General features: G+C 38.1%; 1 protein-coding gene across 9 annotated transcripts in view; it reads left to right on the top strand.

Annotated features, from left to right (window-relative positions):
* Positions 1–12,653, top strand: part of Arhgef9 (Cdc42 guanine nucleotide exchange factor 9) — a 142,678-nt gene that overhangs the window by 51,243 nt on the left and 78,782 nt on the right. For all 9 annotated transcript variants that reach the window (XM_013362823.4, XM_013362821.4, XM_078034618.1 and 6 more), the window contains one exon: positions 4,326–4,505. In XM_013362823.4, coding sequence (XP_013218277.1) covers positions 4,326–4,505 — 180 coding nt within the window. Of the gene's footprint in view, positions 1–4,325; positions 4,506–12,653 lie in introns of those variants that run through there.

Here is a 12,653-nt window from a genome sequence, read left to right as displayed (position 1 = left end):
GGTGGGGTTGTAGCTCAGTGGTAGAGCACTTGCCTAGCATGTGTGAGGGACTAGGTTAAATTATTAGCACCACATATAAATAAATAAAATAAAGATCCATCTATACCTAATTTTTTTAAAAAACATCTTTCTTAGAGCCCAATTCCCTCTTTCCTCTGAAGTCATGTACTAGCCCAGCACATGCCAGATACTGTAGTAGGTGCTGTATACCCAGCATCTCAGCCCACTTTATCTATATCCCTGCCTGTGAGGAAAACATCGTTCCAAATTTTGAGATGAAGAAACTGAGGTGCAAGGTTGAAATGTTTGAAATTCTCATTCATTTTTGTATAATTGCACTCCTTGTTACATACTGACAGCTTCATTTTGGATTGTCCTTTTTACTCTTTTATTCCTTACCTCCTATTGTTACTGCTACATTTTAAAGCAGAAAAGCCCAGAATTGAAGTTGGGTTTGCTTACCCTTAACCATCTTTGCAGATAATTTAAATGGTGCCTAGCAGCACACAGTAGGAGCTCACTGGATAAATGTGCAATGGGAAATGAATGAGCCAAGTGAAAATGTATAAAAATCTTGTAGTAAGTTAAATTTCAGTTTGGTACATAAGAGGAACACTTGGAACCAATTTCCAGTCCAGATTTAATTTACTTTTTAAAAATAGTGCAGCCAGGTGCGGTGGCACATGCCTATAATCCCAGAGACTCTGGAGGCTGAGGCAGGAGGATTGTGGATTCGAAGCCAGCCTCAGCAAAAGTGAGGCACTAAGCAACTCAGTGAGACCCTGTCTCTAAATAAAATACAAAATAGGGCTGGGGATGTGGCTCAGTGGTCGAGTGCTCCTGAGTTCAATTCCCAGTACCAAAAACAAAACAAAACAAAACAAAAATAGTACACAGGATTGGAGACGAGCATCCCCTTGCTGTTGGTGGTATTTGTCATGGAAGAGCACAGGAGCCACATTGTGATAGATGCCTTTATGTTTATGTAACCAAATTACCTGACAACAGGTTAGAGGAGGAAGTTTGTTTTGGCTCATAGTTTCAGAGGTTCAGTCCATTGTTGGTCAACTCCATTGCTCTGGGCCTGAGTTGAAGCAGAATACCATGGCAGAAGGGCATAGCAGAGGAATGTTGCTTAGCTCATGGCAGTTGGGAAGCATAAAAAGGGAGCTTTGAGCCAAAGAGACAAGATATAATCCCCAAGGGCATGTCCCCAGTGACCCAGTTCCTCCAGCCATGTCCCATCTGCCTACTGTTACCATCTAATACAGTAGTCTTTTCAAATTATTAATCCATCAAATGGGTTAATCCACTGATTAGGTTATCAGCTCTCATAAACTAATAGTTTCACCTTTGAATATTGCTATATCATATAACCCATGAGCTTTTGAGGGGATAACTCACAACCAAACCATAACACCCATGCAACTTCTAGCTTCTTGTGGATTAGTCCATCTCACAACTCTGGACACCCACCTGCCAGTTCTTAGTTTAGTGTTTTACAACTTTCCAGGCATTTATAGCTCATTTTATAGGTATAAAATCTGAGACCCAGACACTGCATATTTTATAAGTTAAAAGCAGTGTCTCTAGAGTCAGACTATGCCTGCATTTGTTTTCTTTGCTATTAATGAGTTGTGTGAACTTGGGCAAATTAGTTAAGCTCTCTGAGACCTTCAGTTTTCTCATTTATAAGATAGGGAAAATATAGATTGTGTATTGCTTATCTAAAATGCTAGAGACCAGAAGTATTTCGGATTTCAGAGTTTTTCAGATTTTGGAGTATTTGCATAGACAACCTTGTTGAGTATCCCTAATCCAAAAATACAAAATATAAAATTTAAGTTTTGGATTTTATAGTATTTCTGATTTTAACTTTGTGTATTAGGAATGTTAAACCTTTAATAGTGTTTCCTCAAAGGACTTCCTTGAGCCTGACCACTGGATCCTGGATTGGCCATGTCCAGGGTGTATCTGAGTCTTATGACCTGAGGGCCAAGGCATGTCAACTGGACTAAATTGGCAGGAGGTGGGGCAGTGTGATTCATATACTGCTGGTAGAAGCTATTATAGAGTCTCTAAATAGAAGATTGCAAAGTAAAGAGTATATGCAGTGAAATTAGCTATAACTGGACCTAGGGTATCTAAAACAGCATCACAAATAGTGTCTGGAGCAGAAAGTTCATATTTAATGTCAAGATATTCTTTTGACACTTGACCAAAATCCCTGGATATAGCTTTAAACCATGAACCCAAATGCTCCTCTAAGTTAGGGCCATATGTGCTTGTTGAGCTTCAGCAACTTCCAGTTAGGATCTATTTTAGGTAGGAGGAAGGAAAGTTTTCCATTAAGATTTATTTTAGTAAGGCCAACAACTAGAATTTCTCTTTTTCCACTGAGTGGAGAACAAGGAGAGATTGATTTTTTTAGTGCAATTGGAAGAAAGCAAGTTCAACATAAAAATGAATCTATTTACACACAGGGACAACAGTGACTAAAGGTGGCCATCTAAAAATCCTTCTTCAAGGTTCTTTAAGCAAAGGAGTCATCTGTTTCATGGTGTGATGCTTCAAGTTTTATACAATCAGTATAGCCAATGAGTAGACACTGGGAGCATAGTTTGGTATATGTAAGGGCACATGAGGTCAGAAAACCTGATTCTATAATTTATTTCTTATGTTATTGTCTAAAGGACCAAGTCTCTTTTCTGAGCTTCAGGTTCTTCATCTTTACAATGTAAGTGATAGTGAAACCCAGTTTAGTGCGGATCAAATGATGTAGTAGATGAGAAAACATTTTAAAGCAGTAAAGCACAAGGTAATTGAAGTATGATTTTAAAAAAAAGTCCTGCTGGAAATTTCTTTTGCATCTATTCTGAGGAGGTTTCCCTGTGCTTTACTGTCTGTAGAGAGCATGAAGTCTAGAATCCTGAGCAATGAAATATGCCTTAAGGCAGGGCTTGATGAACAGTAAACTTTAAGTCAAAAGGTAGGTTCTGTGTGTGTGTATGTGATGTGTTATACATACATTATATGGCTATACGATTATATTTTGGGTAGTATATTGTATATCAGACCTGTGGGAGGGGATATATAGTCCACAGATAGTCTCTATTGTCTTTGAACTCTTTTATTTTTAGTGTTATGGAGCTGTCATGGTAGTCCTTCCTCAAAAAAAGCTGATGGAAAAGCTGACTTCTAAAGGACATGTTCAGTGATTCAATGCTGGGGAGAGTGCTCCAGTCTCTGCCTGACAGGCCATATGTTCTCTATTCTAGGATGTCATTCCCCAAATGCTGGGAAGACTGAAGGCCCATACAAGCTGAAACAGTTGGAGTGAAAAAGAGAACAAAATAGCAGTGGTCAGAATGATAGCCAGGGGGAAGAAAACTATTACCCACCTCCATCCTTATCATTGTATTTAGTTAACTGTCATGAATGTGCATCTATGTGTATTTTCATGTGGCAGTAGGATCAATGTTTTCCTGCTGTTGTGTTTTCTGCTGTCCATGAAGCCTGATGACCTAGGTTAGAATCCATGCACAGCCTTTACCTTGCTGGATGATATTTACCTCAACCCTAAACTTCTTTGTTGCTCAGTTTTGCAATCTATTAGATGCAGAAGTTAACCCAGATCCCCACTATATCTCACAGGGTGGTTGTAATAATCACTGACTGAATCTGAGCCAACATTTAATTTCTTGGGTACAAGACATCACAGAAAGCCATATTCTTTCATACCCATGACCTCTCTGGATGGTATCTTGTGTGGGTGAGGGCAGGAGGCTGTAGGACTGGGGTCCATTGTGTGTGAGGAATGTCATAGTCTGTTACTCTAGGGGGAGGGGCACAGTGAGGATTAATAATATACTACCAACTGTCAATTGGTCAGTTCCAAGGAGGAGGCGGAAAAGAGAAGGAACACAGAGAATTGAAAGCAAATATGCTTAATTCTCATTTTAGCTATTAATATCAGCCTCTTTACCCATTCCAGACCCAGGGATGCTGGAAACACAAAGGATAGTTGAACTGGAGCTTGCTTTCTTTTCTGGGGGAAGTATTCATGAGTAGAGATAAAAGCATGATACCCATATAGTTCACATTTACACACTGGATCATTCCATGTACTGGATAATCAAGAGTTGACAGCATTGTCTGTCTTGTGGCCCCAGAAAGCTTACACTCTAGTGCTGTTCCCCTTACCCTATCCCTCATCGCTAAGTATGTAAGTTTTCCCATAAGTAGTAGAGCTTTGTGGGTGGGGGGAGGGCCAATCAAGGTAGGCAGCTGCATGGACTGAACACATTCTCATTTTGTCTCCTAAGCTGATCACTGGAGATTCCATCGTTAGTGCTGAGGCAGTATGGGATCACGTCACCATGGCCAACCGGGAGTTGGCATTTAAGGCTGGCGACGTCATCAAAGTCTTGGATGCTTCCAACAAGGATTGGTGGTGGGGCCAGATCGACGATGAGGAGGGATGGTTTCCTGCCAGCTTTGTGAGGGTGAGTGTCAGCCTTCACTCTCCTCTCCTTTCTCCTTGGCTACCTATCCCTGGCTTCTCCTTCACTAGCCCCTGTTCTGCTCCCCTTGGTGACTTTTCTCATATTCTCTTTTCTTTTTTTCTTTTTCTTTTTTTTTTTTGTCCCTATCTTGGACCTGGGTTAATCTTCTTTAATCTTTGTTTTTCTAATTTTTAGATATTTTCTTTGTCTCTTGTTTATATGAACAACCCCTACTCCCCTCCCCACACGTTTACAAATCACTTCCCACATCTGGGGTTGGCCTGGATGATTTTGAAGACCCTTTTAACCCTAAATTTCTGTGAACTTTCACCTTTCTTATCTCTATTCTTTTTCTGCTTTCTTCTCTGTGTCCTTTCTTTTTTATAGTCCCTTCCCATCTCCTCCTTTTCTCTCTCTGTCTCTAACTCTGTCTCTCTTTATTTATTTATTTCTGGGACCAGGGATTGAACTCAGGGGCACTCAGTCACTGAGCCACATCCCTAGCCCTATTTTTTTTTTTGGGGGGGGGGTACCAGGGATTTAACTCAGTAGCACTCAACCACTGAGCCACATCTCCAACCCTATTTTGTATTTTTTCTTTTAGAGACAGAGTCTCACTGAGTTGCTTAGTGCCTTGCCTTAGCTGAGGCTGGCTTTGAACTCGTGATCCTCCTGTCTCAGCCTCCTGGACCGCTGGGATTCTGGGCATGCGCCATCGAGCCTGGCTCCTTTCCTCTCCTATTTGCTTTTCTTCTATTTCTCTTTGCATCTGTTCCCTTCCTCTACTTTCTCTATGCTTCCCTTGCCTTGTTTCTCTCATCCAGGGAAGTATGAACACCTCTGCATATTATCAGAGGATATCTTCAGTGGTTTGTGTAAAAATATGTAATCTTCTCTCCCAGGATCTAGAATTTATGGATTGCAGATCTTACTTTTTGCAAGGAAGTCAAATATCTAGGATCTAAGATGTGCTGGGCATGGAAGCAGGCATCCTACAAATGCTTACAAGGCCTTGGCCTCTGACATTGTGCCATGAAGAACCTGGCCACGAACAGTCACTGTTGGGATGAAGCTTCCATCAGTTTCCGCTTCCTCTGGGTCACAAATTTGCAGAATACTGTGAGGGGAGAACTGACCATGTACCCCAGTTCCTGGCCTTCCTTGAGCTCATGAGCTGGAATTTGTTTTTCCTCATCTACAAAATGGTGTCAACAATTCTTTAGTGCCAGAGGATGTCATAGTGAATGAGATAGAACATGAAAATTGTTTCATGTAAAGACAAATAGCAAAGGGATATGAAGGTATATTATGACCATCCATACTACAGCCTATCATTTTTTTGTTGTTTTCTCCTATAAGATATGGATAAGTCTTCCAGACCCCAAATGAAAGGTTAGAGGGTCTTTAGTTCTTAGAGACTGATTGGTCTAAAGTTTGACATTATAACAGTGTGATATGAAGGAAGGAGCAGGGCCTTTGTATCAGATAAACTGAGATACAGCTTTAATACTTCCTAACTCTATGACTGTTGACAAAATTTTTAACTTTCCTAAATTTTGATTTCCTCATTTGAAAAAATAAGGATAGCACACTTTTCTTATTAGAATTTAATGAGGTTAAATATGCAAGTAAGATATCTAGCACAGTGTTGACATGTTAGATACTTGGCATATGATAACTTATCATCATCATCATGATATCATCTTAGTAGGTCTAAGAAGTGCCATGTTTCAAGGTTGGCTCTAGGGATTGAGAGAGGCCTCCTTCCTTGGAGGAATGTAAACTGTGATGATTTAGGTGAAGGCACTGCCCAGAAGCAGGGAAGCAGACAAAATGAAGTTGCATCCCCTTCTGCCATGAAGTCTCCTAATAAAATATCCAATCCTTTCTTCTCTGCTTATGTGCATTTTCCTTCAGCATCTCAAAATGCCATCTGTGTCCCAGCTTACCTTTGCTAGTTAATTAATCAATTCTGGGGATAGTCAGAAAGATATTTCAGTAACCTAGCCTTCAGGACAGTTTGTGTCTCTTGTGCTGACAGTCCTCTCTGTTTAAAAGAAGGATTAAAACACACCCAAACGCAAATGCATTTTACTTTCAGGGAAACATCACTTTTATAATAAATTGTAAATCAAGGGGTGAGGGGAATGACTGAGCACACCAGGATGGCTCTGGAAGGCAGAGGACAGTCAGGCTTCTGCATATCAGTGAACAATTATTGATAGTCCTAAATCCAAGGCCATGGGATTGTTCCTCCAGACATACTTTCCTAGCAGCCACTTGGTATACAATGTAGCATCTAATCCAGTGGTTCTCAACTCTTCTAAAAACAAAATAGCAATAAATAAATAAATAAATAAATAAATAAATAAATAAACCTACAAATAAACAAGCAAAGAAAGAAATCACTAAAAGCCAGAATCCAAGCTAGTTCTATAAGAATCTTCAAAGTTGAAACCCAGAAATTAGACTTTAAAAAGCTTCCAGATGTCTTTTACTGTGCATAAAGAATTAAGAGGCATTGATCATTATATTTCTATAAGAGAATATTATATGTAATGAGAGCCACAAATGCAAGCTACAAGCATATTTTAAATTTTTCTGGTAATCACATTAAAAAATTAAAAATGCTAAAAGTGAAGTTGATTTTCATATATATTTACCTTAATCCATTATATTCAAAATATTATATATTTCCACTATAAATTCATTAATGATAAATTACTAAATTTTTGGAATATGGTATGTATTTTATACTTATAACACATCTCAATTCACACTAGCAGCATTTCAGGTGCTCAGTAACCATATGTGGCTAGTTGCTATATCAAGAGCACAATTCCAAGTCTATAATGAATACTGTTTATAGACCTGGAGTATTAATGATATAACCTAAATCATAATTCAGAGGTCTATATCAATGTTATTGATAAACTAAAATATTATTCCATGTTGCCTCAGATTATATTCACAGCATTTATTTTATCATCATGAAACTTTTTGCTTGATTTAAGCAGTCAAACAGCCTTCAGATTGCTAAGGAAGAGTACCGTGGAACCTGAGAGGCCAGCTGTTATGGTGTCACCATAAAAGAAATGGTATTGGCTGTTGCATTAATGAAATGAGTATTGATTCCAAGGTAGACCTTCCAGTGCTCATGAACAAGTATTTATCTTTAGGTTTACATTTAAGGTAATATTGTATAATACCCAAGGGATTGTATGTTGAAGTTTATAAAAGCATTTTTCCATTAAATCTCTAAAAATAGAATTATTATATTCATTATTTTACATTGTTTTTGGTTGAGGGTAGAATAGTCTTGTGAAAACAGAGCTACCTAGATTAGGAAATGGCAGACCTGAGATTGAGTCATGATTCTATCATTCATTTTGTAAATGATCAAAGGCTTTATTTTCTACTTCATCTCTGAAGCACTGTAGAATCTATTCAAATTCTGACATGTCTTGGTAAGACATAGATATGGGTCACATTAAACTGTTCAATCACTGCTCATACAGTTGGTAGGTGAATGGGTGATTTCCCAGAGTGCTGTACCTTCACATTGTAGGATAGTTGTCTGATTTGTCCAGATTCATCCTGAGCTGAGATTTAGTAGCATCTTTGGTCATGTAGAATATAATGGGAAAGCACAGTAACAAGAGAAAGTCTTCTCCTAACCCTATACCAAATGCATACTTTGTATTCTATTGGGCCACATTGATATTTGATATACTGGAACATCTCCATTCCCTACCTGGAATTCTCACTTCTGTATAAACATTCTAGCCCCAGGATGGTAATCAAAAGTGTTTTAGTGAGGTTCTGCCTGAGCTGGCCCTATCTGTTGTTGATCATGTTAAAACAAGATGTAGAATCTGAGAAACCCAGTTTCTTGCATAAGTTCTGCATTAGATACACAGCTTCTGTAGCATCTTATGCATCTTCAAAGCTCAGCTTTCCTCCTTGTAAAATGGAAATAACTGGTCTTGTGTAAATTCTTTGTAACCTGTGATAATGGATACATTTAAATAGAAATTCTAATAACATTTTGACTCCTATACAAGAAGTTACCAGGTATGTGTCTTTTTTTATGTGAATATACTTTTTTTTAGTTTTATTGATTTTATTTTTTTTAAAATACAAGACAGCGGAATGCAATATAGTTCTTATTATACATATAGAGCATATTTTTTAATATCTGTGTATAGAGTATGTTCATGCCAATTCATGCCTTTAAGCATGTATTTTTTGCATTACAATTCTTATTACACATATATACACCACAATTTTTCATACCTGTTTATATATAAAGTATGTTGACACCCAATTTGAGTCTTCATACATGTACTTTGGATAATGATGTCCATCACATTGCACCATCTTCTACCTAGTAAAATCTGCCTCCCTTGTGTAGAATTTCATATGTGTATATGTGTGTATTCTCAGGTTCCTTTCCTTCTCTATTCTGGATGTGGCTTTATAAGAGCAATGCAGGAGTGGATATACCTTCCTAGCATTTTGTCAGATTAATGAATTAGAGGTTGGTGAATATAATTCCCCATATCTAGCTGCTGTCATCTTTAATTGCTTTCCTGAGTTGGTTTCTCCTGCCCCAAGGAACCAAGAACAGTCTGCTGGGATAGTTGTGTCTCTAAATAACAAATCTCATCCTCATAGTAGGCTTCCTTTTGTGTATAGGACCCCAACTCCAAGTCATTCTGGCTCTTCTCCTTTGTAACTGTGCATAAAAAGGGCCTTTGGTCTTGCTTTGGGCCATGGCCTGGATAGAGCTTGCTGCCTTCTTGAGGGCAGATGTGTATAGGACACACAACAGATCGGAGGTGAGGCCTTGTGTGACAAGGCATGGGTTTGGTCAGAAAGTAAAGATCCTATCCAGATGCTTTCAGGAGGGGATATTTATTTTCATTTTATAACAAAAGAAGAAAGAAATTCTAGATTTCTTTGGTTTCTGGCTTGCTTAGAGGTAGGGACATGAAAGGATGGCCTAAGCATTTTATTACTTTTCATTCCTTGCCTTTGTATAGATAGACCAGATGACACAGAAACTCAACCCCTCCTGTTCACTGGGAAGACCACTGTTTAGAGTGTTTATTTTATTTTATTTTATAGTGTCTCTTTTTGCAGCCAAGAGCCTTGAGAAACATTTAACATTTGAAGACTTACCTTTCACTCAAGATTAATAGCATCAGTGTTTTTTCTATCTTGGGATGAAGTTAGATATGCAAGCCCTTGTTTATCTACTCAAGGTTCAAGTGGCCTTAACCATCTTTGTAGAAAGTGCTGCTATTAATCCTAGAGGTCACATATTATAGGCTCTGTGATTTAAGTCTGATAATAGCAGGGAGTATCTTTCTTCCTGGATTACAAATATTTCTCTCTCCTATACTAGAATTTCAAATAGCATTGTTAGCACTTATTTGCATTTGTATGATCCATCTTAATAGTTTGTCATTGTGCACATGCTTTGGATTGAATTATCCAGTACATCATGTAGCTAATTGGAGGTAATATTTCAAAAAACACAAGGCCCTCTCTAGCTCAGATAAAACCTTAAATTAGCTTTTTCATGACCCAGCTGACTCCTTCAAATTCAGATACAATGAGTCACCCTATGGACTTCTTGAAGAAGCCTCAAATTGAAAGCCACCTTGAGAGTCACATAGATTATCCTGCAATGTCCAATCAAGATCATTTCTAAATCACTCTGACTTTTGAGAAGGCCAGCATCTGGTAGCAGAGCCCAAACTACTTCCTTTTTTTCCAGCTGCTAGTCTTAATACTATATTTTAAGCCAGTTTCCTGAAACATATGGCTTTTGTGCTAGGAAGATGATGTTTAAGAGCTGGCAACATTAGAAGATACTCTAAATTATTCTCTGATTCACTAACTTTAATTTCTGTTTTCTCACATAAGACTCTAGATACCCATGTCTGTGTTTGGAGAGAGATCAAAGTATTTAGAAGGAAGCTAGGGATGGGTGTTATGTAACAGAACATCAAAGATGGCATCATGCCAAGCCCCTTCTCCTTGATCCTGCTATATAGCGATCCCGGAGAAGACAAAACAAGTAATTTCCTTAAAGGTAAAAGTAAGGCATTTCTAAACTCTTAAATAGCTAGTTCTGTTTCACTTTGATTTTTCTCCTCTCTGCTGGAAAAGGAAAGAAGAAAGAAGAAAGAGGAGGAGGAGGTGGCAAAGGTGGCAGCTATGTTAGGAAAAATCCATTTGGGGTAGTTGAGGTCTGAAATTTCTTGTTAATAAAATCATTGAAGACATTTAAAGGATCTAGGTTTCCTATCTTCATGTCCCTCTTTCCCTTCTAGCATCACTACATCACCATGCCCTCCCCTTACCTTTGTGTATTACTTGACATATCATATCTTATGGAATCCTTTCATTATGACCCTTCCTATCCCAATTACAGATAATAAGTGAGGGAAGTTTTGTTCCAAGTGGGATATGACCCACCTGTAGGTGGTTAGATTTGAAGAGCAGTTCCAATCTCAAATTGGTTCGGTGTTGTTTGTGGGAGATTTTAAAAGTTATCTAATTTTGTCCTCTTGCTGATATTTGAACACATCTTAAAATAGTCTTGCTTCCTAAGTGGTTACTCAGTCTCTGCTATTTTACATGTCTACTGACAGGTAGCTCCCTACCTCTTTATTCCACTGGTTATGGTTCAGGGATAGGTTTGACAGACTGTTTTTATGTTAAACTGAAATCTGTCTTTTTGGATCTTACACTCATGAGAAGCTGTTGCAGATTGAATGATTCATCCAAATGATGAGTAAAAGTCTAGAAGCCTGGAGGACAGGAAAGTCTTGGCAGATCTAATTTCAGACTTTGGACCTCTGAAGGGCTGCCAACAGAGTAGGGAGTAAGTACATTCCCAAGAGGCTGGATGGAGTGATCGAGGGGAAAGAAGTATACTTTTCCATTAACATTAGTGTTTTCTGTGAATACCATTAGTATTATTGATTGTTTCCCATATGTCATACACCACTGTCAGCATTTTTTGCATAATTCTGTGTAGTTCTCGCAACAATTTAATAGGGTAGGTAATAATATATCATCAAATAACACAAATAAGATCAGCAAAGCACTCATATGAGGACACAGGCTACATGGAATATAGGGTATACTGATACTGCCAGGTTTCAAGATTAATAGGAGTGGTGCTGCAACTAATGAGTCTACTGAACATGTACTTGGACATTTTGCTTTCTTGGTTTCTCTGATCTCTAACAAGAGTCATAATATTGTTAGTGGAGTAGCACCTCCGCATTTAGCTTTCATTTATGAACAAATAAATGATGGAGCATTGTGCTATGCATAAGTTGCCAAGAATGGATTGGAAAACATCGTTTGTAAGATACATTTGGGAAAAAAGCAATAATATTAGACTTGTAAATTGGCCCCATTGGTCCAGCTTGTTACTTGTTTGAAAATCTTATTGAGGTAGTGAGGTTGACATTGCTGCTCAGTGGAGCTTGGGCCTGAGGGCCATGTGTGGAGCAGACTCATTCCCATATTCAGTTATATATTAGGTAAGTATAGGTTACTCATTTTTATTTGTTCTTTTAGATACATATGACAATACAGTACATATGACAGTACAGTACATTTTTATTTGTTCTTTTAGATACATATGACAGTATATAACAATCTAATTATGATCACATTGTATGGTTGTGCATGATATGGAGTTTTATGGATGGTATATTTTTATTTGAACATAGGAAAGTTATGTATAATTAGTGCTACTGTCTTTCCTATTCATATCCTCACCTCCTTCGCTTCAATCCCCTTTGTCTAATCTATTGATCTTCTATTCTTCTGGCTTTGTTTTGTGTTAGCATATGCATATCAGAGATAATATTTGAATTGTATTTTGGGGGATTGGCTTGTTTGACTTGGCATGATAGTAACCAGAATCATCCATTTACTGGACAAAAATCATGAAGTCATTCTTTACATGGCTGAGTAATATTCCATTGTGTATATATACCACATTTTCTTTATCCATTCATCTGTTGAAGGGCATCTAGGGTGGTTTCATAGCTTACCTATTACAAATTGAGCCACTGTAAACATTGATGTGGCTACATCACTGTAGTATATGCTGAT

The sequence above is a fragment of the Ictidomys tridecemlineatus genome, chromosome X, assembly GCF_052094955.1.
Source record: "Ictidomys tridecemlineatus isolate mIctTri1 chromosome X, mIctTri1.hap1, whole genome shotgun sequence".
Classification (NCBI taxonomy): Eukaryota; Metazoa; Chordata; class Mammalia; order Rodentia; family Sciuridae; genus Ictidomys; species Ictidomys tridecemlineatus.
Note: the sequence above shows the minus strand (reverse complement) of the source record. Positions and strands in the feature narration are given on the sequence as shown.